This window comes from Carcharodon carcharias, chromosome 3 (assembly GCF_017639515.1).
Source record: "Carcharodon carcharias isolate sCarCar2 chromosome 3, sCarCar2.pri, whole genome shotgun sequence".
NCBI classification, from domain to species: Eukaryota; Metazoa; Chordata; class Chondrichthyes; order Lamniformes; family Lamnidae; genus Carcharodon; species Carcharodon carcharias.
The window spans coordinates 185,494,235-185,516,444 of NC_054469.1; the positions used below are offsets into that span (position 1 = coordinate 185,494,235).

At 46.7% G+C, this 22,210-nt stretch overlaps 1 protein-coding gene and 1 pseudogene across 1 annotated transcript in view; both read right to left on the bottom strand.

The window, feature by feature from the left end:
- LOC121276061 (proline-rich receptor-like protein kinase PERK2) overlaps positions 1-13,296 on the bottom strand; it is a 34,466-nt gene extending 21,170 nt beyond the window's left edge. Inside the window, exons 1-3 of the mRNA XM_041184002.1 lie at positions 12,726-13,296; positions 9,075-9,241; positions 8,809-8,924 (exon numbers count right to left, since the gene is read on the bottom strand). Coding sequence (XP_041039936.1) covers positions 8,809-8,924; positions 9,075-9,241; positions 12,726-13,296 — 854 coding nt within the window. The remainder of the gene's footprint in view (positions 1-8,808; positions 8,925-9,074; positions 9,242-12,725) is intronic.
- A 4,552-nt stretch (positions 13,297-17,848) lies between these two features.
- LOC121276062 lies at positions 17,849-19,017 on the bottom strand (annotated as a pseudogene).
- Between the last annotated feature and the right edge of the window lie 3,193 nt (positions 19,018-22,210).

Consider the following 22,210-nt stretch of genomic DNA (forward strand, 5'->3'; position numbering starts at 1 on the left):
CAGGAGCCAGGCGAGAGCCTGAATCACAGTTCCCAGACACCAAAAGGCAACCCAACTGCCAGCCATCGACAAGCAAAACAGGAATGGGAGAAGGCCAGCTTCAAAGTTGCTTAAGACTCACTAGACAAATGGCTTTCCTGTCATCAACAAACTGCTCTAGGACCAATGAAGTGGAATATCTATATATGGTGCTAAAGTTTGTAAACATTATCCAGGTTAACTGCACTTTTAAAAACTGCACTGGACCACAGACAAGATTGGTTGTAACTCCCTGTTAAACTAAAACCGAGAGTCAACAAAAACAGTCCTCTAACTAAATTGAGGTGGAAAGAAGGGAAGCATATTGGATAGGGTTTTGTGATTTGCATTCATAGATACCTTGTTATGTCTAAAGATGATGAGCAAATTTGTCTGTATAACCTTAGATTCACTACGGGTAGGTCCAGGCCTCTATAGAAAGGACTAAGACAACATGATTCTGGATTGCTGACAAGGATTTTCCTGGATTTTGTAGACTGAGCAGCAGCTAACATCACTTCTTTGCATCTGCGAGGTTGCAAACTTGATGGATAGCACATTTATAGATGTAGTCACTCCACAGCTTAAGACTATGTGAGGAAAAGGGGAATGGGTGACTACCAGACAGTCAAGAAGAAACAAGCAAGTAATGCAGGAGTCCCCCGAGTACATCTCACCCTAACCAGTATTCAGTTCTGAACGCTGGTGAAAGTGATGACACATCTGGGAGTACAGCCAGAGCCAGGTCCTTGGCACCACAACAGGCTCAACTGTGCAGGAGGACATGAAGAGGACTGCAAGAGCAATTGTGGTAAGAGATTCAATAGTTAGGGGAACGAACAGGCATTTCTGTGACTGCAGATATAAATGATGATGTTATGAACAGGGGAGAGATGTTAGGGATCATTCTTCCCTTTTCACTACTTTTTAAAATTATTTGTTCATGGGATGAGGCCAGCGTTGATTGCCCACCCCCAATTGCCCTCGAGGTGGTGGTAGCAAGCTGCCTTCTTGAACTGCTGCAGTCCATGTGGCGTAGGTACACTGACAGTGCTGTTAGGGAGGGGTATCCAGGATTTTAAACCAGTGATAGTGAAGGAATGGTGATATGCTCCCAAATCAAGATGTTGAGCAGCTTGGAGGGGATCTTCCAGGTAGTGGTGTTCCCATGTGCCTGCTGCCCTTGTCTATCTAGTAGTGTCATGGGTTTAGAAGGTGCTGATTAAGGATACTTGGCGAGTTGCTGCAGTGCATCTTGTAGATGGTACACACTGCTGCCACTGTGCGTCGGTGGTGGAGGGAGTGAATGTTTGTGGATGGGGTGCCAATCAAGCTGGCTGCTTCTTGAGCGTTATTGGAACTGCTCTAATCGAGGCAAGTAGAGAGTATTGCATCACACTTATGACTTGTGCCTTGTAGATGGTGGACAAGCTTTGGGGAGTCAGGAAGTGAGTTATTCGTTGCAGGATTCGCAGCCTCTGATCTGCGCTTCTATCCAGTCCAGTTCAGTTTCTGGTCAATGGTAATCTCCAGGATGTTGACAGTGGGGAATTCAGTGATGGAAATGCCATTGAATGTCAAGAGGTGATGGTTAGATTCTCTCTTGTTGGAGATGGTCATTGCCTGGCACTTGCGTGGCACAAATGTTACTTGCCACTGGTTAATCCAAGCCTGGATATTATCCAGGTCTTCCGGCATTTGGGCATGGACTGCTTCATTATCTGAGGAGTCACAAATCGCAAATGGTGCAGAACATTGTGCGATCATCAGGGAACATCCCCACTTCTGACCTTATGACGGACGTAAGGTCATTGATGAAGCAGCTGAAGATGGTTCAGCCGAGGACACAACCCTGCAGAACTCCTGCAGTGATGTCCTGGAACTGAGATGATTGGCCTCCAACAACCACAATCATCTTCCTTTGTGCTAGGTATGACTCCAACCAGTGGAAAGTTTTCTCCCGCTTCCCATCGACTCGAGTTTTGCTAGGGCTCCTTGATGCCCACTCAGTCAAATGCTGCCTTGATATCAGGGGCAGTCACTCTCACCTCACCTCTGGAGTTCAGCTCTTTTGTCCATGTTTGAACCAAGGTTGTACTGAGGTCAGAGCTGAGTGGCCTTGGTGGAACCCAAACTGCATGTCATTCAGCAGGTTATTGCTCAGCGAGCACTGCTTGATAGCACTGTTGATGACCCCTATCACTTTACTGATGATCGAGAGTAGACTGATGGGGCGGTAATTGGTCAGGTTGGATTTGTACTGCTTTGATTGTATAGGACATGACTCGGCAACTTTGTACATTGTCAGTGTTGTAGATGTACTGGAACAGCTTGGCTAAGGGTACGGCAAGTTCTAGAACACAAAGTCTTTGGTACTATTGCCAGAATATTGTCAGGGCCCATAGTCTTTGCAATATTCAATTCCTTCAGCCATTTCCTGGTATCATGTGGAGTGAGTCAAATTGGCCAAAGATTGGCACCTGTGATGCTGGGGACCTCCAGAGGAGGCAGAGATGGATCATCCACTCGGCACACCTGGCTGAAAATTGTTGCAAATACTTCAGCCTTACCTTTTGCACTTGTGATGGACTCCCCATCATTGAGGATGAGGATATTTGTGGAGCCTCCTTCTCCAGTGAGTTGTTTAATTGTCCGCCACCATTCATGACTGGATGTGACAGGATTGCAGCTGCTTATGCTGTTTAGCACACAAGTAGTCCTGTGTTGTAGCTTCACCAGGTTGACACCTCATTTTTAGGTATGTCTGGTGCTGCTCCTGGCATGCCCTCCTGCACTCTTCATTGAACCAGGGTTGATCCCCTGACTTGGTGGAGGACCTTGCAGTTTTACGTGCATTGGCAGAAAAGAAAAGGTCACCTGACCTCAACTCCATTTTGTTTTAAAGTGTCCATTTTGAATTTATCCTTCATAAGTCCATGGTCAGAATCTTTGGGTCAGCGAGCGGGGATGGGGCCCGCTTGCCAATGGGCTTGCATCCTGATGTCACCACGCGTCATTCAGATCTCAGGTTCGGTTGGCAAGTACCGCAGTCAGCTGTGCACCCGCCGAACTGTCAAAGGCCTGTTAAGGCCATTTAAACAGCAATTAAAATAATTAACTGAGCTGCCCATCCAATCTTAAGGTTGGCAGGCAGGCGAAGAGCCCAGGAGGCCTTTGCATTTATCATGAAACCTCATCCATGGGCAGGATGAGGTCTCATGAAGGTTTTTAAACTTTAATTAAAATTTTCAAAAAAATTCATAGACACTGTCACATGAGGGGACATGTTTTAACATTGTTTTTTCTCCCTTATTTAAATATCAAACAGATCTCCCTGAGGCAGCTTTGTGCCTTGGAGATTTCTACACTCTTGTGCAGGCCCCGACTCAGCCTATTCTCCCCCAGTGCTTAGCATTTCCGGGCGCGCATCACATAAAATGGCAGTGTGCAGCCGATCATGGGCGGCAATTGGCTGCACGCCCGCCCACGCCTGCTAAACACCCCCAACGAGGAAAAAATTCTCCCCCATATTGCCTGAGCGTGACAATGGTATGTTGCCTCCCTGGTACCAGGGTCAACGATATCACTGAATGGTTGCACAGCACCCAGAAGGGAGAGGGTAAACAGCCAGCAGTCATGGTCTATGTCAGTACCAACAACATAGGTAGAAAGAGGATGTAGTCATGTTATCAGAATTTCGGGAACTAAATAGGAAATTAGCAAGCAGGACCTCAAATGTAGTAATCTCTGGATGCTCCCAGTACCAGGCATGAAAGTGAGTGTAGAAATAGGAAAATAAAGCAGATGAATATGGGGCTGGAATGATAATTTGGGATGGAGGGCTTTAGAATCCTAGGACATTGGTTTCTGTTCTGTATGAGGTTACCTGTGCAGGCCCAGACAGGTTGCACCTAAACAGATGTTGGACGAATTTCCTTCCGGCACAATTTGCTAATGCTAGTGGAGAGGGTATTAACTGAGTTCAGAGGAAGTGGAAAAGTAATAAAGTCCAAATTAGGGTTCCTGTGCACTTATCTGAATGCACGGAATATGTTACATAGGATTGCTGAGCTGCAGGCACAGACAGCCAAATGGAATATGTTGTGATGATAACAGAGACCTGGTTTAAAGAATGGCAGGTCTGCTTATTGAATAGTTATGGATACAAGGCACTCAGGAAAGATAGGGAAGGAGGGGGAGGATGGCAGTGTTGATTAAGGAGAACACTGCAGTGCTAGAGAAAGAGGATATCCCAGAGGGTCAAGGACAGAATCTATTTGACTAGGGCCAAGGAACAAAAATGATGCAATTAAATTGCTTGGTGTGGCATACAGATCACCAACTATTGGGAAAGATATAGAGGAAAACAATTGCCAGGAGGTTACAGTGAAGTGCAAGGATTTTACAGCAGATATAAGGGGGTACTTTAATTATCTAAATCTAGACCAGGTTGGTGGTCAGGCTAGAGATGGGTATGAGTTCCTAGAGCATGTTCAGGAAAATTTTCTAAATCATTATGTTTCCAGCCCAATAAGGAAGGAGGCACTGATCAACATGGTTCTTGGGAATGAGTTGGGCCAAGTGGATCAAGCGTCAGTAGGGGAACTTTTAGGGCACAGTGATCATTGTATCACAATGTTGAGGTTGACTATGGAAAAGGACAAGGATCAATCCCGACTAAGAATAATTAACTGGGGGAAAACCAATTTCAAAGGGGTAAGAATGGATGCAGGCCCGATAAATCAAAGGTCAGCAGGCTAAACTGTAATTGAACAATGGGTTATCTTTAAAGAAGAAATAATTCAGTGAGTCAAAGGGGAAAAACAGGGTAAACAAATCCAGAGCTCCCTGGACGGTAAAAGAGATAAAGATGAAGCAGAAAAAGGGTGGCTTATAACAGATGTCAGGTGGGTAATACAACTGACAATCAGGCTCAATATGCAAGGTTCAGAGGGAATCCAAAAGTCTCCTATAGACAGATAAATAGTAAAAGGCTGGTAAAGAGGAGTGGGGCCCATTAGGGACCAAAAAGGGGATTTTATACATGGAGGCATTAAATGAATACTTTGCATCCACCTTTACCAAGGAAGGTGATGCTGCACAGGTAATGGTAAACAAGGAGGTAGTTGAGGCATGTAATGGGTTTAACATTGCTAAGGAGGGGAGATTGGATAGGCTGTACTTAAAAGTTGATAAGACATCAGGACCGGATGAGATGCATCCAAGGATACTGATGGAAGTGAGGGTAGAGATTGCAGAGGTATTGGTCATAATTTTTCAATCCTCCTTAAACTCAGGGATGGTGCCAGAGGACTGGAGAATTGCAAATGTTATACCTTGTTCAGAAAAGGGTGTAAAGATAAGCCCAGCAACTACAGGCTAGTCAGTTTAACCTCGATGGTGGGGAAGATTTTAGACACAATCATTTGGGACAAAATTAGTAGTCACTTGAGCACATGTGGGTGAATTAAGGAAAGCCAGCATGGATTTAAGGGCAAATTATGTTAACCAACTTGCATGAGGTTTTTGAGGAGGTAAGAAAGGGGATTGACGAGGGTGATGCTGTTGATGAGGTGTGCATGGACTTCCAAAAAGCATTTTATAATGTGCCGCACAATAAACTTGAGAGCAAAGTTAGAGCTTATGAAATAAAAGGGACAGTAGCAACATGTATATGAATTGGCTGAGTCACAGGAAACAGAGTACTGTGGTGAACAATTTGTTTTCTGACTGGAAGAAAGTTTATAGTGGAGTTCCCCAGGGGTCAGTGTTAAGATGCCTACTCTTCTTGATTAATATTAATGACCATTTCAAAATCTGCAGGTGATACAAAACTTGGAAGTATTGTGAACTTCAGCAATGTAGATAGATTGGAGAAGTTGGGACTGTTCATTTTGAAGAGAAGGTTGAGAGGGGATTTAATAGAGGTGTTCAAAATCATGGAAAATCTGGGAAGAGTTAACCCGTTGGTTAAAGGATCGAGAACCAGAGGGCACAGATTTAAGGTGACTGACAAAAGAAGCAACGACAAGTTGTTATGATCCGGAATACACTGCCTGAGAATGTGGAAGAGGCTGGTTCAGTCGAGGTATTCAGAAAGGAATTGGATTGTAATCTGAAAAAGAAAAAGGTGCATAGCTACAGGGAAAAGGCACGGCAGTGGCACCAGGCGAATTGCCTTTGCTGTCAGCCAATACCCTTCCTGGGTTCATTTAATGGTGACAGAAATCGCATTCCATTTGGACCGATTCCACATTGTCTGCCAGTAAGCAGCATTAAACAAAGAAATTCCTCAGAATAAAAAAAATAAAATTGAACTGCAAGAAAATTGAACCAGTTCTGCCCTGGACCGTAGCCAATGAAATGCTTTTGCAGCGTAGTCATTGTTGTTATGTAGGAAAAGGCAAATCCATGTAGTTCCGAAGCAATAAAAATAAAATGAAGTGAAAGCTTTGATGGGATGTGGGTTGAAGTCAAACAATGATTTCTGTTAAAAACAAAAAAACTGCGGATGCTGGAAATCCAAAACAAAAACAGAATTACCTGGAAAAACTCAGCAGGTCTGGCAGCATCGGCGGAGAAGAAAAGAGTTGACGTTTCGAGTCCTCATGACCCTTCGACAGAACTTGAGTTCGAGTCCAGGAAAGAGCTGAAATATAAGCTGGTTTAAGGTGTGTGTGTGGGGGGCGGAGAGATAGAGAGACAGAGAGGTGGATGGGGGGGGTGTGGTTGTAGGGACAAACAAGCAGTGATAGAAGCAGATCATCAAAAGATGTCAACGACAATAGTACAATAGAACACATAGGTGTTAAAGTTAAAGATGGTGATATTATCTAAACGAATGTGCTAATTAAGAATGGATGGTAGGGCACTCAAGGTATAGCTCTAGTGGGGTTTTTTTTATAATGGAAATAGGTGGGAAAAGGAAAATCTTTATAATTTATTGGGGGGGAAAAAAAAGGAAGGGGGAAACAGAAAGGGGGTGGGGATGGGGGAGGGAGCTCACGACCTAAAGTTGTTGAATTCAATATTCAGTCCGGAAGGCTGTAAAGTCCCTAGTCGGAAGATGAGGTGTTGTTCCTCCAGTTTGCGTTGGGCTTCACTGGAACAATGCAGCAAGCCAAGGACAGACATGTGGGCAAGAGAGCAGGGTGGAGTGTTAAAATGGCAAGCGACAGGGAGGTTTGGGTCATTCTTGCGGACAGACCGCAGGTGTTCTGCAAAGCGGTCGCCCAGTTTACGTTTGGTCTCTCCAATGTAGAGGAGACCACATTGGGAGCAACGAATGCAGTAGACTAAGTTGGGGGAAATGCAAGTGAAATGCTGCTTCACTTGAAAGGAGTGTTTGGGTCCTTGGACGGTGAGGAGAGAGGAAGTGAAGGGGCAGGTGTTGCATCTTTTGCGTGGGCATGGGGTTGTGCTATAGGAGGGGGTTGAGGAGTAGGGGGTGATGGAGGAGTGGACCAGGGTGTCCCGGAGGGAGCGATCCCTACGGAATGCCGATAAGGGGGGTGAAGGGAAGATGTGTTTGGTGGTGGCATCATGCTGGAGTTGGCGGAAATGGCGGAGGATGATCCTTTGAATGCGGAGGCTGGTGGGGTGATAAGTGAGGACAAGGGGGACCCTATCATGTTTCTGGGAGGGAGGAGAAGGCGTGAGGGCGGATGCGCGGGAGATGGGCCGGACACGGTTGAGGGCCCTGTCAACGACCGTGGGTGGAAAACCTCGGTTAAGGAAGAAGGAGGACATGTCAGAGGAACTGTTTTTGAATGTAGCATCATCGGAACAGATGCGACGGAGGCGAAGGAACTGAGAGAATGGGATGGAGTCCTTACAGGAAGCGGGGTGTGAGGAGCTGTAGTCGAGATAGCTGTGGGAGTCGGTGGGTTTGTAATGGATATTGGTGGACAGTCTATCACCAGAGATTGAGACAGAGAGGTCAAGGAAGGGAAGGGAAGTGTCAGAGATGGACCACGTGAAAATGATGGAGGGGTGGAGATTGGAAGCAAAATATCCGGCCCCATTCCACAACTCTTTCTCCGGTACATCGATGATTACTTCGGTGCCGCTTCATGCTCTCGTCAGGACTTGGAAAAATTTATTAATTTTGCTTCCAATCTCCACCCCTATTGTACTATTGTTGACATCTTTTGATGATCTGCTTCTATCACTGCTTGTTTGTCCCTACAACCACACCCCCCCCCATCCACCTCTCTGTCTCTCTATCTCTCCGCCCCCCACACACACACCTTAAACCAGCTTATATTTCAGCTCTTTCCTGGACTCGAACTCAAGTTCTGTCGAAGGGTCATGAGGACTCGAAACGTCAACTCTTTTCTTCTCCGCCGATGCTGCCAGACCTGCTGAGTTTTTCCAGGTAATTCTGTTTTTGTTAATGATTTCTGTTAAGTGACTGTTTCACACAGTAACAATTTGCGCCACAAACAGCGTGAAAATGACCACTTCATTATCTGAATCACAACCAGGGCAAAGCAGTGCATTGTTAAAATGTGATCTAAGATATTATGCAAGTGTAATGTACAGAGTGAAAATATATTATCGCATTCTGAAAACAAGTTCTTCAGTGAATTAAATCCACTTAAAAAATTACACACCGCGCGCGTACAATTCCGGTCAGAAACGGTTCACATGCAATGTTTAACATTCAGTGCCGTTCTTCAGGGAATAAATCTCCTCTTAAATGGACTCACCACATACACAATTCGGGTCAGAAACGAAATACAGATAATGTTTAACACTCAGTGCAGCTCCTAGCAGAAAGTAACACACCTTGTGGTGGATTCACTCTCCAGCTGATCTCCGTGCGATGCGGAATGCGATTTGAGACCATGACTTTCAACAATCGGTGACTTTACTTCGCCACTAGAAGGGGATTTCCAAGTATGCTGAAAAGAAGCGAGAACAGATAGAGAGAGAGAGTAAGCACAGCCTAATGGACTAAATCAGACAGAGCAGCAAGCTCACTAATCCGTTCCCGGTCTCTCCACAATCGCTAAGCCCCCTCCCCACCAATGAAAGAGAGAAATCAAACTCACCAGCTCAAACTCATAAGCAGCTGGATTCCTCCACATCCAAGGGAAACTCGGCCTCTGGGATGAGTCCTGATTTAACGTTACTACTAATGATTGTGCTGATTTACTCAGCTTACTCGAACGCTGCTTACACAGGAAAAGCAGCACCTCCTCACTCGTGATCGGCCCGCCTAATCGCAAGGCATTGGTCCCCAGGACCGTCAGCTCATTACTTCCCTGTTAGCAGCACAGCCCTCTTCTCGCAGCCTCAGTATATTTCATACTTAATAAACTGTGTTCGAAGAAGATCAAATCTTTGAACACGCAATGTTTTTAATGCCAATCTGATCATTACCCGTAGGGACAGCAGGACAATCTAGCAGGATTGATAATAGGGCTCACATTGCTCCAGCCCGTCCTCCTTTTTGCTAATGTAATTGAAAACATGTTTGGGTTTTAACCGGGTCTCCCGGGAACGGGAGGATTCACACCATTACGACGAAAGGAAAGCAAATCTGGTATTTCTATATCATGACGAGTGGATCCAGAGGACTGCCAGGCTGGCAGAAGGATCTTATACTGAAATGGAAATTAAGCATGTTAAACAGGCAAATTTTATTTTACCAGGGTTTTCCAATTTTATGATGGATTTAAGGAAACAACAAAGCCTCGCTGGATAGGTTAACAGGAGGCCAAATGTTGGCTTCAGACAGCAACCATTGTGAACTACAGTAATGTGGTTTAGCAGGGAGGTGGTACAGCATTTGCAACAGAAGTGGCAATCAGGACCAAGGACAAACTTGCCAGCACGGTAGGACATACCCCAGTTGAGTGCCATCTCAGATGTGGCCCTTCTGTGTATAAAACAAGGGGGGATAGGGTAGGAGGCGTGAGAACTGAGTGCGGCTATTTGCTATGGGCCTCATTCACTCAGGCTTTGAGAGGAGAGAGCTGCAGCCACAGGGAGCAAAACCTGGGCCACGAGGAGCATTAGCCTCAGAGGGATCACGGAGGAGGAGGATACAGAGGGGCACACATCCAACATCTTGTGCACGGAAAAGATTACTCACCAAAGAGGTGTCTCAACAAATCAGATTCTCAGCTTGCAGCAAACATTGGGGCAGCAGTCTCACCGCAAACTGCATCTCTCCAGAGAGGCCACCATGAAGCTGGGTACCAAGCTGCAGGATGTGCTTAGCCCTATGGGGAAAGGTGGGCATCCAATTACTGTGGCACTGAATTTCTATGCCTCAGGGCCATTCCACAGCTCATTGCTGCATCAAAATGGTCATTAGTGCCATCTTCAAGAGGGCCATCCAGGACATGCGCTTTCTTACCAATGCAGTTAGGCTGAGAATGCCATAAGGTTTAGGGCCAACGTTAGGTTCCCCCAGATGGAAGGTGTCATTCACTGCACACCTGTGGCCTTCAAAGCTCCCACAGACCAACCAGCAACCTTCATCAGCAGGATGGGCTTCCATTCACTTCATGTACAACTGGTCTGTGACCACCCTATACAGATCTTCCAAGTGTGTGCAAGATTCCCAGGAGGCAGTCCCATGTGTTAAACCTTTCCAGGGTCCCCACATGCCCTCAAGGCTGAGTACTAGGTGATAAGGGATACTCACTGAAGACATAACTACTTACACCTGTACAGTAGCCAAACACAGATGCAGAGGAGGGATACAACACAAGCCACAGCCAAAGGACAATGTGATCATCCATTGAGCAGACCATAGTGCTTCTGAAGATGAGATTCAGATACCTGGAGAGGTCTGGTGGATCCCTTCACTACACCCCAGCTAGTTCTCGCATATTGTGGTGATCTGCTGTGCTCTATACAACCTGGCACTACAGAGGGGAGAAGCTTTGAACAATGAGGACATCCTGAAGTGTGATGCCTCCTCTGATGGTGAGGATAGGGAGGATGGTGTTGACCAGGTGCTGCATAATGAAGAATCCCAGGAACTACAGGCAGTACACTATGAGATGTGCACAAAGGAGGCTCACAATGCACTAATACAGGCATGTTCCAGGTGACCCTTACTAACTGATCCATGCTATCCAATAAAGCTACAGCCCTCTGCAGCCTTGTTGTTATTTCCTTGATTGTAAATACAACTGTAAATACATTAGCCAACAGCACAGGGAATGCATTGATCTCACTTGGTGTGGTCCTTCCCATCACATCTTTCCAGCATCTACCCGATCAAATCATTTAAGAATTCTATGGGCTTCAATGATATCATTCTCATTCTTTTAAATTCCAGGGAAAATAGTCCCAATCTGCTCAATATTTCCTAATAGGACAATCCTTTCATCCCAGAAACCAATCTAGTGAACCTTCAATGCTCTCCCTACAAGGCCAGTATATCCTTCCTTGGGTAAGGAGATCAAAACTGAACACAGTACTCCAGCAGCCTAACTGCATTAGACTTACTATACAATAAGACTCTAATGATAGCTAACATTGTATTTGCTTTCCTAATTGCTTGCTGTATCTAAGTGTTAACTTACCATGGTAAATATATAGTTCCTTTAAAAACCAACATTTCCCAGTATCTCACCATATGAAAAATATTCTGCTTTTTTATTTTTCTTTCCAAAATGTATTCTTCTTCTTCTTCAGTTCTCTGCTCGAAGGAAGGTCCGATCCACAGTGCCTCAACCTCCACTACAGGTTAGGCAAGGAGGCAGGTCCTGAATGCACCCCACCAGGAACATTCCACAACAGATGTCCAGCCAACTAGGCCATCCAGCACCCCTATGGAATCTAAGTTGCTGTGGTAACATACACTTTTACATGCATGTTGTAACCTGGAGCTATGGATAGTGATGGTAATGGCTCTAATTTCTTTCCTGGCTGTCCAGGAATCTCTCCCACTCTTATCACCTGCCATTGGCATATGTTGGAAGGATTTATAAATTAATACTCAACCTGGTTGGCCGCATTATGAAAGCACCTTCCTTGGCCTTCAAGTCTTGGAGTGGGATTTCAACTCAGAACTTCTGGCTCAGAGACAGGGACACTACCCACTGTGCTGCAAGACCTCCTTCCCAAAGTGGATAGCTTCACAATTCCAACATTATATTCTATCTGCCATATTCATTCAACCTGTTTATATCTCTTTGCAATCTCTTTCAATCTTCCTCACAGTTTACTTTCTCACTTAGTTTTGTATCATCAGTAAACTTGGATACATTACAGCCAGTTGCCTCATTTATGTCATTGATATTGACTTTAAATAGCTAAAACTCAAGACCTGATCGTTGTGGTATCCTCCTGGTACAGCCTGCCAACCCAAAAATGCCCATTTACTACTTCTTCTGTCCATTAACCGATCCTATTCCTTGCTAATATATTATTCCCAATCCCATGAAAATCCAAAAAGCACCAAATCCACTGCTTCAACCTCAAAAAACTCTGGCTTGGCCAGATGTGGCCGGCAAAGCCCCCAGTTTGGCCCCTGGAGGTAGTTTTCAAAATGCCGGTATGTGGAGTGGAAGATTCTGAAAAAAACTACTCATCCAATCTCGGACCAGTTATCTACCACATTTCCTGCTGATAGGCTCAGGAAATGTTGGGGAGAAACAATCTGTGATTGGAGGAGGAGCAACACTGTCGGCAGTGAGGGTGCTCCAGAAAAATAGATATTAGCAGAGGGAAAGAGAGACCAATGGTCCCAGGGGCAGGGCCGAGCAGGGGAGGAAGCTGGCTGTCGGGCCAGGCCAGACGAGCAGGGGAGGAGGCTGGCTGTCGGGCCAGGCTGGACGAGCAGGGGAGGAGGCTGGCTGTCGGGCCAGGCTGGACGAGCAGGGGAGGAGGCTGGCTGTCGCGCCAGGCCGGGCCAAGCAGGGGAGGAGGCTGGCTGTCAGGCCAGGCCGGGCCGAGCAGGGGAGGAGGCTGACAGCTGGGCCAGGCCGGGTCGAGCAGGGGAGGAGGCTGGCTGTTGGGCCAGGCCAGGCCGTGCAGGGGAGGAGGCTGGCAGCTGGGCCAGGCCGGGCCGAGCAAGGGAGGAGGCTGGCTGTCGGGCCAGGCCGGGCTGAGCATGGGAGGAGGCTGGCAGCCAAGCCAGGCCGGGCTGAGCATGGGAGGAGGCTGGCAGCCAAGCCAGGCCGGGCCAAGCAGGGGAGGAGGCTGGCAGCCAAGCCAGGCCGGGCCAAGCAGGGGAGGAGGCTGGCTGTCGGGCCAAGCAGGGGAGGAGGCTGGCTGCCATGGTTTGGGAGGGTGGGCGGGGTGATGCATGGTGAGGGTGAAGAGACTCACTGGTGGGTAATGTGGGAGGGGGAGAGAGTGAGTGAGTGGGGGGGGAGGGAGTTTGAGCGAGTCGGGGGCGGGGGGAGGAAGTGTGAACGAGTGGAGAGGGGAGTGTCTGGCTCAGGATTCCCATTCAACCTCACTCCCCCCCCACACCCCCCATACCTACACCCAATCAAAACCATTCACGCGCAGTGGGTGAGGGTGATTGAGTGAACATCAAAAGATTGAGAGTGAGTGAGCCAGACTCATCCCTTTCACAACTCTAACAGTGATCTTTATTAATTACTCTTTTTAAATGATCACTTTATTGCTTTGACGTTTTATTTTTTCTCAGCAAGCTGTTTCTGTTCCTCATACCTGTGATATTTTGAGATTCATGTTTAATGTTGTGCCAAACATTATCTTTCCAAAATTTGCTCATCAGCCCACTGAGTGAGAAATGTGGCCCCCAAGTGAAAAGGTTGGACATGCCCCCTCTAGCAGATTTGTAAAAGTTGATGTTCCTTTCATAAATCCATGGAACTGCCTAATTATTTAATGATTTTCCAAGTACTCTGTTACCACCTCCCTAATAATAGATTTTTACAGTTTCCTGACTATTGATGTCAGGCTAACTGGCCTAAAGTTCCCTGTTTTCTTTTTCTCTCCTTTCTTGAATAGTGAGGTTATGTTTGCTACCTTCGAGTCCATGGGGATAGTTCAAAAATCTAGGGAATTCTTGAAGATCAAACCTAATCATCCACTATTTCCTCACCTACCTATTTTAAAAATTAGGATGCAGGCCATCAAGCCCAGGAATTTTGTCAAATTTAAATCGCATTAATTTTTCCAGCACATTTTCTTTACACAAATATTACTCCTAAGTTTCTTATTTCCACTAGATTTTGTTTCCCTGCTTTTTGCTGAATGTTTTTGTCTCTTCTATTCTGATGAAAGATACAAAGCATTTGTTTAATGTTTCTGCCCTTTCCTTATTCTTCAATATAATTTCTGCTGTGTGTATGGGGGATTTACTTTCACTAATCTCTTCTGTTTTGCATGTTTATGGAGACCTTTGCAATCTGATCTTATGGGCTGAATTTTCACATTGGGGTGGGAAATGGACATTGGGACTGTTTCCAGTGTGGAAGGGAACAGATTTGTGTCACGATTTTCAGGGCATGACCCCTTAATTGCTATGGAGTCGGATTTGCATCCAACTGGAGGACATGGGGTGGGAATGGAGGTGGGGCAGAAGAACTGCAGGCCTGATTTAAACTCTCTATAGCAGACATTACTGAAGCTGCCATTTGAATGAAGACAGAATAATGCGGACTTGCAGTTTCTCAAAGTTTGGGCAGCGCTGGAGCCTGGTAAGTGTTGACATGTCAGTGGCACTGGTGGCATAGGGATCTTTGGAGGGGATGCCAGCTGCACCCCAGCTGGTGCCCTCTGCCAGGCATCCTTTGTACCTGACAAGAACTGAGTATGTCATGGAGGAGGATGGTGTGCCATCCCTCATGGAGCACCATCATCATCAGTGGCCTTCTTAGCCCGTCTGATTGAGGGACCATCTGTGCAGTAGAGACAAGTGACAGGCTGTCCCTGCAACGCTGCATATACAGCAGCCTCTAGAGGTGCCCACATGGTCACCTCCACAATGAAGGTGACTGCCACATGCCTCTCAGCTGCAAGCCAAAATGAGTGAGAAGAGTCTCCACCTCCTCCACAGCTTCAAGGGGAGCACTACATAGGAACGACTGACTGTGGAGGCCACCCTGTCACACAAAGCACTAAGTGGGTCACTGGGATGGCTTCTTACTGTCTTTATCATTGTTTATTTCCTTTGCCCCATATAAATTATGCATTTTAAGCCACACATCTGGGACTCATTTTACTGCTGCTGTGAAAGGAAAGGGGTATGAGGTGGTGAAAGAGATAACAGGATCCTCCACAGTGAAGGCAAATCTCTGGTCAGATTTCTTCAGTTGGGGGGTGGAGAGAGGGTGGGGGTGTGGTAAGTGATTCAATGTTCCAGGCTGTGTCTTGCATTCATATGTCAGCACAGGTATCCCAGACTCTCTTTCGTGTCATATCCTTCAACTTGGGTCAGATGGGTTGAAGGACATGAAACAGTTAACCTCGAGGCACGGGAAGAATGAGTTAACTGAAACCCTGGCTCATGATCGGTTTGGAGAACATTAACAACTGGACAGTGCCATGACTTAACTGCAAGTATGGCAACAATGGAAGAAGCATTACATTCAAAACAATGCTATGAGTCATCACCGGATGACATGAAAATTGGTGAGGTGATAAATAGTGAGGAGGATAGCCTTAGATTACAGGAGGATATAGATGAGCTGGGCAGATGGGCTGATCAGTGGCAAATGGAATTTAAGTGTGAGGTGATGCACTTGGTCAGGACAAACAAGACACGGGAATACACGATGAATAGTAGGACCCTGGGTCCCAAGGATCAGAGGGACTTTGGTATGCATGTCCACACTGGTCCCTTAAGGTACATGTAGAAAAGATGTTTAAGAAGGCATATGGGATACTTGCCTTTATTAGCCAAGGCATAGAATATAAGAGCAGGGAGGTTATGCTGGAACTGTACAAAATGCTGGTTAGGCCACAGCTAGAGTATTGCATGCAGTTCTGGAACCCGTATTATAGGAAGGATGTGATTGCACTAGAGAGAGTGCAGAGGAGTTTTACCAGGATGCTGCCTGGGCTGGAGAGTTTTAGTTATGAGGAGAGATTGGATAGACTAGGGTTATTTTCCCTGGAGCAGAGGAGATTGAGGGGGGACATGATTAAGGTGTATAAAATTATGAGGAGCATAAATAGGGTACACAGGAAGGAACTTTTCCCCTTGGTGGAGGGATCAATAACCAGGGGCCATAGATTTAAGGTAAGGTTTAGAAGGGATGTGAGGAAGAATTGAAAGACCAAGATAGAGAGGTATAGAAGACCAGGTGATCGAGCAGGCTGCTAACTGAATCGACGCCTGAGGCCCAGGTGTGTAATGGCGTGACTGGGACACTATAAAAAAAGGACAACATCAAAGCGTGGGCATTGCAGTCAGGTGAAGAAGGAGGGAGACCGGTCACCCCCAGACCCAGGCCTACAATCAACACTGGTAATGACCAGCCACGTGGGTGATTGAAACTTTCAGTCAAATCGTTAACGGTTTGTACTGGGGTTTTGTTGGTTTAATAAACTAACAAGTTTAAGATTGAGTCAAAACCTGTTCGTCACATGTCTTTTGTTCTTATAATTCCAGGGTCCAACAATCACTGCAAGGAGGAAGGGAACAGAACAACTTACAGGGTGCAGTTGAAACGTTCCTGAATCAGATGTTCCTTGGATATTCATGGCATCCTCATAAGTCTTTCATGCCATGAGCCATGGTCACCTCTTTGCAAGCCGGGGCACCTCAATATTCAGCATCATCTCCCTCTGCCTCTACTTCTTCCTCGTCTTTCACCTCCTGCTCCTGCACTTCCTCTGATGAGCTGTCTACTTCCAGGGTCTCACGGACTTCAAAGTCCACACCTCTCTGGAGGGCCATGTTGTGGAGCAGACCACCACAATGAGCGAGACCATTGCAAGAAGGTATTGAAGGGTGCCACTGACCTGCCCAGGCACCAGAATTGCTGGATGGCCTGCTTAATGGTGCTCATAGTGAATTCACTTTGATTGTATTACCTCGGTGTGTCTGTCTGGGGCTCCTGTAGAAGGGTCAGTAGCCACCTCTTCAAGGGATTTGCCTTATCTACTAGGATCCATCCACAGACTTTGGGGGTTGGAGTGAAGATTTGAGGCAGCGTGGACTGCCAAAGGATGAAAGTCATATCTGCTGCTAAGAAAGTGGCCGGACGTATGGAGGAAGCTCTTATTGTGATTGCAGACCAGTTGGATGTTGAGAGAATGGAAGCTCTTTGCATTGGTAAACCTTACTAGCCAATTGCTGGGTATCTTGATGGGCCCACTGGATGATGCCCTGCACTTGGGGGAATCCAGTGATGGCGGTGAAACTCAATATCTTCTGCCGTTGCAAAGCTCTATCTTTCGTTGAATAAATAAGCTCTGGCAAATGGGGCATTAGTCCCCAGCGAGATGCTGTGGTACGCAGCCATTTGCAAGATCAACTAGTGTCTACAGCTGATCCTTGGAAAGAGCCATAAGTAAAGATATTCATGGCCACAGTGTCTTTGATGGCTACCGGCAGGGCATGGCAACCGGTGCAGTCTTCAGCAGTGAAGGCACAGGTGTCTGTGACCATCTGACTGGAGAGTGGCAGTTTTCTGCAGCACTGGTAACTCTGTCTTCAATGGTACATCCTGTGTCAAGGGTTTGCCTCCCTGCCCAACTCTCGTCCCTCATGCCCTCTGGCTATTCAAGGTTCCACCCTTCCTGCCAGTGGGCCCATTTTGATCTCATCCCAGAATCCACGAACATTTAGTTTCAACCATGGCCACCCTGAAACCATACTTCTAAAATAGTTATTAGATCAACTCCATTCATTTCTGTGTGTGCCATTGTGAATGCTTCACGTGGTTAGATATAATGTCTTCAGCATTATCTTTTTTCCTATTTCTCCCTGATGCCACTTTGAAGTTGAAGGCAATGATCTTGTGGAGAGAATGGATTGCACGTTAGGATTTGTGTTCACAAAATCATCTTGTTTCACTGCTGTTATTCCAATTGATATGGAACCTTGTAACTCGTGGATCTGATGCCGAAATGTTCCACTCGGGCTTAGAGCTTTGTTTACACAGGAGGATTGTCATGCAGCTCTAGATTGTGTGTTTATTGTTAACACAATATCCAATCCTGGTGAACTGTTGACCTCAATAAGTGTAGGTTATTAAAATTACATTTACTACAACTGCACTGGGATAAGGGATTTATTGCATCAGTCTGAAAGACACATGTGTCATCCATCAAGATAGGTCCCATTAACAGAGTCTGAGTCTGGGGTATCAAGTGGAGGTGAGGGCCCCTCCCACTGCTTGGAAAGTCGGGGGCACGCCTGCCACTGCTGGCCCTGGAAACTGCAACGCAAGTTTACGTTGTTCAGGCAATTAATTCCTGCAGTCATGGGTTCCGCCCCTCGTAGGCAGGAGGCATCCAAGAGCTGCTGGCCAATCAGAAGGCTGGCAGCTCTTCAGCCCCAGCATTGCCACTGGGGACAGTAGCCGCTGCTGGGGCTGCAACAGGCCCAAGACCAGCAGCCATCAAGGAGGCCTTGAGGCAGTGCTGTCAGAAATCTCCAGGGCCAATCAGGCAGGCTCCAGCAAGGACGGAGGGTGGATGATGATCGTGAGGGTGTTGGGGGGCAGAGTTTTCCAGCAGGGGCAGTCTTTGCTGCTGGGATATCTTCAGGAGGAGCCTATGACCAGGTTGCCCACCACCTACCCCAAAGTTGGTAAAACACCAGTGGAGGCAGCAAGACCAGGGCATCCCACCAATTTTATGTATGACCCCTACCACCTCGCAACCAGCTCCAGGGTGGGGAGGGTGGGGGTGGAGCCCAAAGTTTTGGCCCAAGATTTGGTCATATTCTTCACTTTCAGTTGAGCCCACATAAATGATTTTCCTCTTCAAGTCCTCTGACAGATCTTCAATGCGCTCGAAGTTGAAGTCGAACTGAAAAAGGTTGAGAAGCATCAATGAGCTGTCCAGCAGCACCAGGTTGTTCACCTGCACTTTCGCCATTTCTACTATATTTCTTTTTATTTTTTAAACTCTGTTGAGGCCAACCTGAGGAGGAGATGGTGGGGCACTGGTATTGTGACTGGACTAGTAATCCAGAGGCCCAAGCTAGTGCCCAGGGGACATGGGTTCGAGTTGCACCACTGTAGCTGGTAGAATTCAAAGAATAAATTCAGAATTAAAAAGCTGGTCTCAGTAATGGTAACCACGAAACCCTTGTCAATTGTCATGTACACCCATCTGGTTCATTAATGCCTTTTATGGAAGGAAATCTGCTGTCCTTACCAGGTCTGGCCTACATGTGGCTCCAGATCCACAGCAATGTGGTTAACTCTTAAATACCCTCTGAAATGGCCTAGCAAGCCAATCAGTTGTATCAAATCGCTATGAAGCCTAAAAGGAACGAAACCAGAAGGACCATACGGCATCGCCCTAGGCACTAGAAATGTCAACAGCACGCCCAGCCCTGTGGATGCTGCAAAGTTCTCCTTACTAACATCTGGGAGCTTGTGCCAACATTGGGAGAGCTGCTCCACAGACTAGCTGAGCAACAGTCTGACATAGTCATACTCATGAAATCATACCTTACAGACAATTTCTCAGACACCAGCACCATCATTCTTGGGTATGTCCTGTCCCACCGGCTGGACAGATTGACCAGAGGTGGCGGCACAGTGGTATAGAGTTAGGAGGTAGTTGCCCAGGGAGTCTTCAACATCGAACCTGGACCCCATGAAGTCTCATGGCATCAGGTCAAACATTGGCAAGTAAACCACCTGCTAGTTACCACTACCATCCCTCCTCAGCTGGATGAATTAGTACTCCTCCATGTTGAACACCACTGTGCTGCCACCAAACTACCCTGATGAACTCCTGCAGTGATGTCCTGGGAATGAGGTGATTGACCTCTAACAACTATCTTCCTTTGTGCTAGGTGGGACTCCAACTGGTGGAGAAATTTCCCCCTGATTCCCATTGACTTCAGTTTTTCTAGGGCTCTTTGATGCCACACTTGGTCGAATGCGGCCCTGATGTCGAGGGCATTCATTCTAACCTCACCTCTGGAGTTCAGCACTTTTGTTCATGTTTGGACCAAGGCTGTAATGAGGTCAGGAGCTGAGTGACCCTGGCAGAACCAAAACTGAGTATCAGAGAGAGATTGTTTCTGAGTAAATGCCACTTGATAGCACTGTCGACAGTGCTTGCTGTCTTCCATCACTCTACTGATGATTGAGAGTAGACTAATGGGTTGGTAATTGGTCAGGTTGGATTTGTCTTACTTTTTGTGAACAGGACATACCTGGGCAACTTTTCCACATTGCCAGGTAGACGCCAATGTTGTACTGGAACAGCATGGCTAGGGGCACAGCCAGTTCTGAAGCACAGGTTGTCGGTACTATTGCCAGGAAATTGTCAGGCCTCATAGCCTTTGCAGTATCCAGTGCGTTCAGCTGCTTCTTGATACTGTGTGGAGTGAATCGAATTGGCTGAAGTCTGGCATCTGGGGACCTCTGGAGGAGGCCAAGGTGAATCATCCACTTGGCACTTTTGGCTGACATACAAACATTTCAGCCTTATCTTTTGCATTGATGTGCTGGGCTACCCCATCATTGAGGATGCAGATATTTGTGGAGCCTCCTCCTCCTCCAAATAGTTCTTTAATTGTTCAGCACCATTCACAACTGGATGTGACAAGACTACAGAGCTTAGATCTGATCCGTTGGTTGTGGGATCACTTGGCTCTGCCTATCACATGCTGCTTCTGCTGTTTGGCATGTACGTTGTCCTGTATTGATGCTTCGCCAGGTTGACACCTCATTCTTAGATATGCCTGGTGCTGCTCCTGGCATACCCTCCTGTACTCTTCATTGAACAAGGGTTGATCACCTGGCTGACGGTAAAGGTAGAGTGGGGGAATATACCAGGCCATAAGGTTGCAGATTGTTGAATATGATTCTGCTGTTGCTGATGGCCTACAGGGCCTCATGGATACCCAGTGTTGAGCTGCTAGATCTGTTTGAAGCCTACCCCATTTAGCATGGTGGTGGTGCCACAGAACACAGTGGAGGGTGTCCTCAATGTGAGGACGAGACTTAGGCCAATATGGTCATGGACAGATGCATCTGTAACAGGTAAATTAGTGAGGACGAAGTCTAGAAGATTTTTCTCTATTTTTGGTCCCCTCGCCACTTGCTGCAGACCCAGTCTAGCAGTTATGTCCTTCAGGGCTCGGCCAGCTCGGTCAGTAGAGGTGCTACCGAGCCACTCATGGTGATGGATATTGAAGTCCCTCACCCGAAGTACATTCTGTGCCTTGCCACCCTCTACTTTCTCCAAGTGGTGTTCAACATGGAGGAGTACTGACTCATCAGCTTAAGGGAGATGGCAGGTGGTAACTAGTAGATGCTTTACTTGCCAATGTTTGACCTGATGCCATGAGACTTCATGGGCTCCAGATTCAATGTTGAGGACTCCCAGGGCAACTCCCTCCTGACTCTATACCACTGTGCCGCCACCTTTGGTGGGTCTGTCCTGCTAATGGAACAGGACATACCCATGAATGGCGATGGTGGGGTCTGGGACATGATCTGTAAGGTATGATTCCATGAGGAAGCCTATGTCAGGTTGTTGCTTGACTAGTCTGTGAGACAGCTCTCCCTATTTTGACACAAGCCCCCGGATGTTAGTAAGGGGGGCTTTGCAAGCACCACAGGGCTGGGTTTGCCATTGTCATTTCCGGTGCCTAAGTCAATGCCTGATAGTCCAATCGGTTTCATTCCTTTTAAATATCCTACTGGTTTGATTCAACTGAGTGGCTTGCTAGGCCATTTCAGAAGCAATCTAAGAGTCAACCAGATTACTGTGGGCCTGGAGTCACATGTAGGTCAGACCAGGTAAGGGCACCGCATCTGTTGTGGTGGGAATGGAAATTAACTAAAACATGGATTGATCAGTTAACGGAAGCAAATAAGCGGATTGAGATGTGCAATATTTACTGATTGGCTGTAAAATGCTTTTAAGCAAGTGTTTGTGTATTCTACTTTGAGACAGCACAATAGCTCTCGTTGTATTTAAGAACCAAATGGGTTTTTACAACAATTGGCAATGGCTTTGTGGTCACCATTAGACTAGATCTTAATTCTAGACTTATTCCTTGAATTTGAATTCCAGCTGCCATGTTGGGATTTGAACCCGT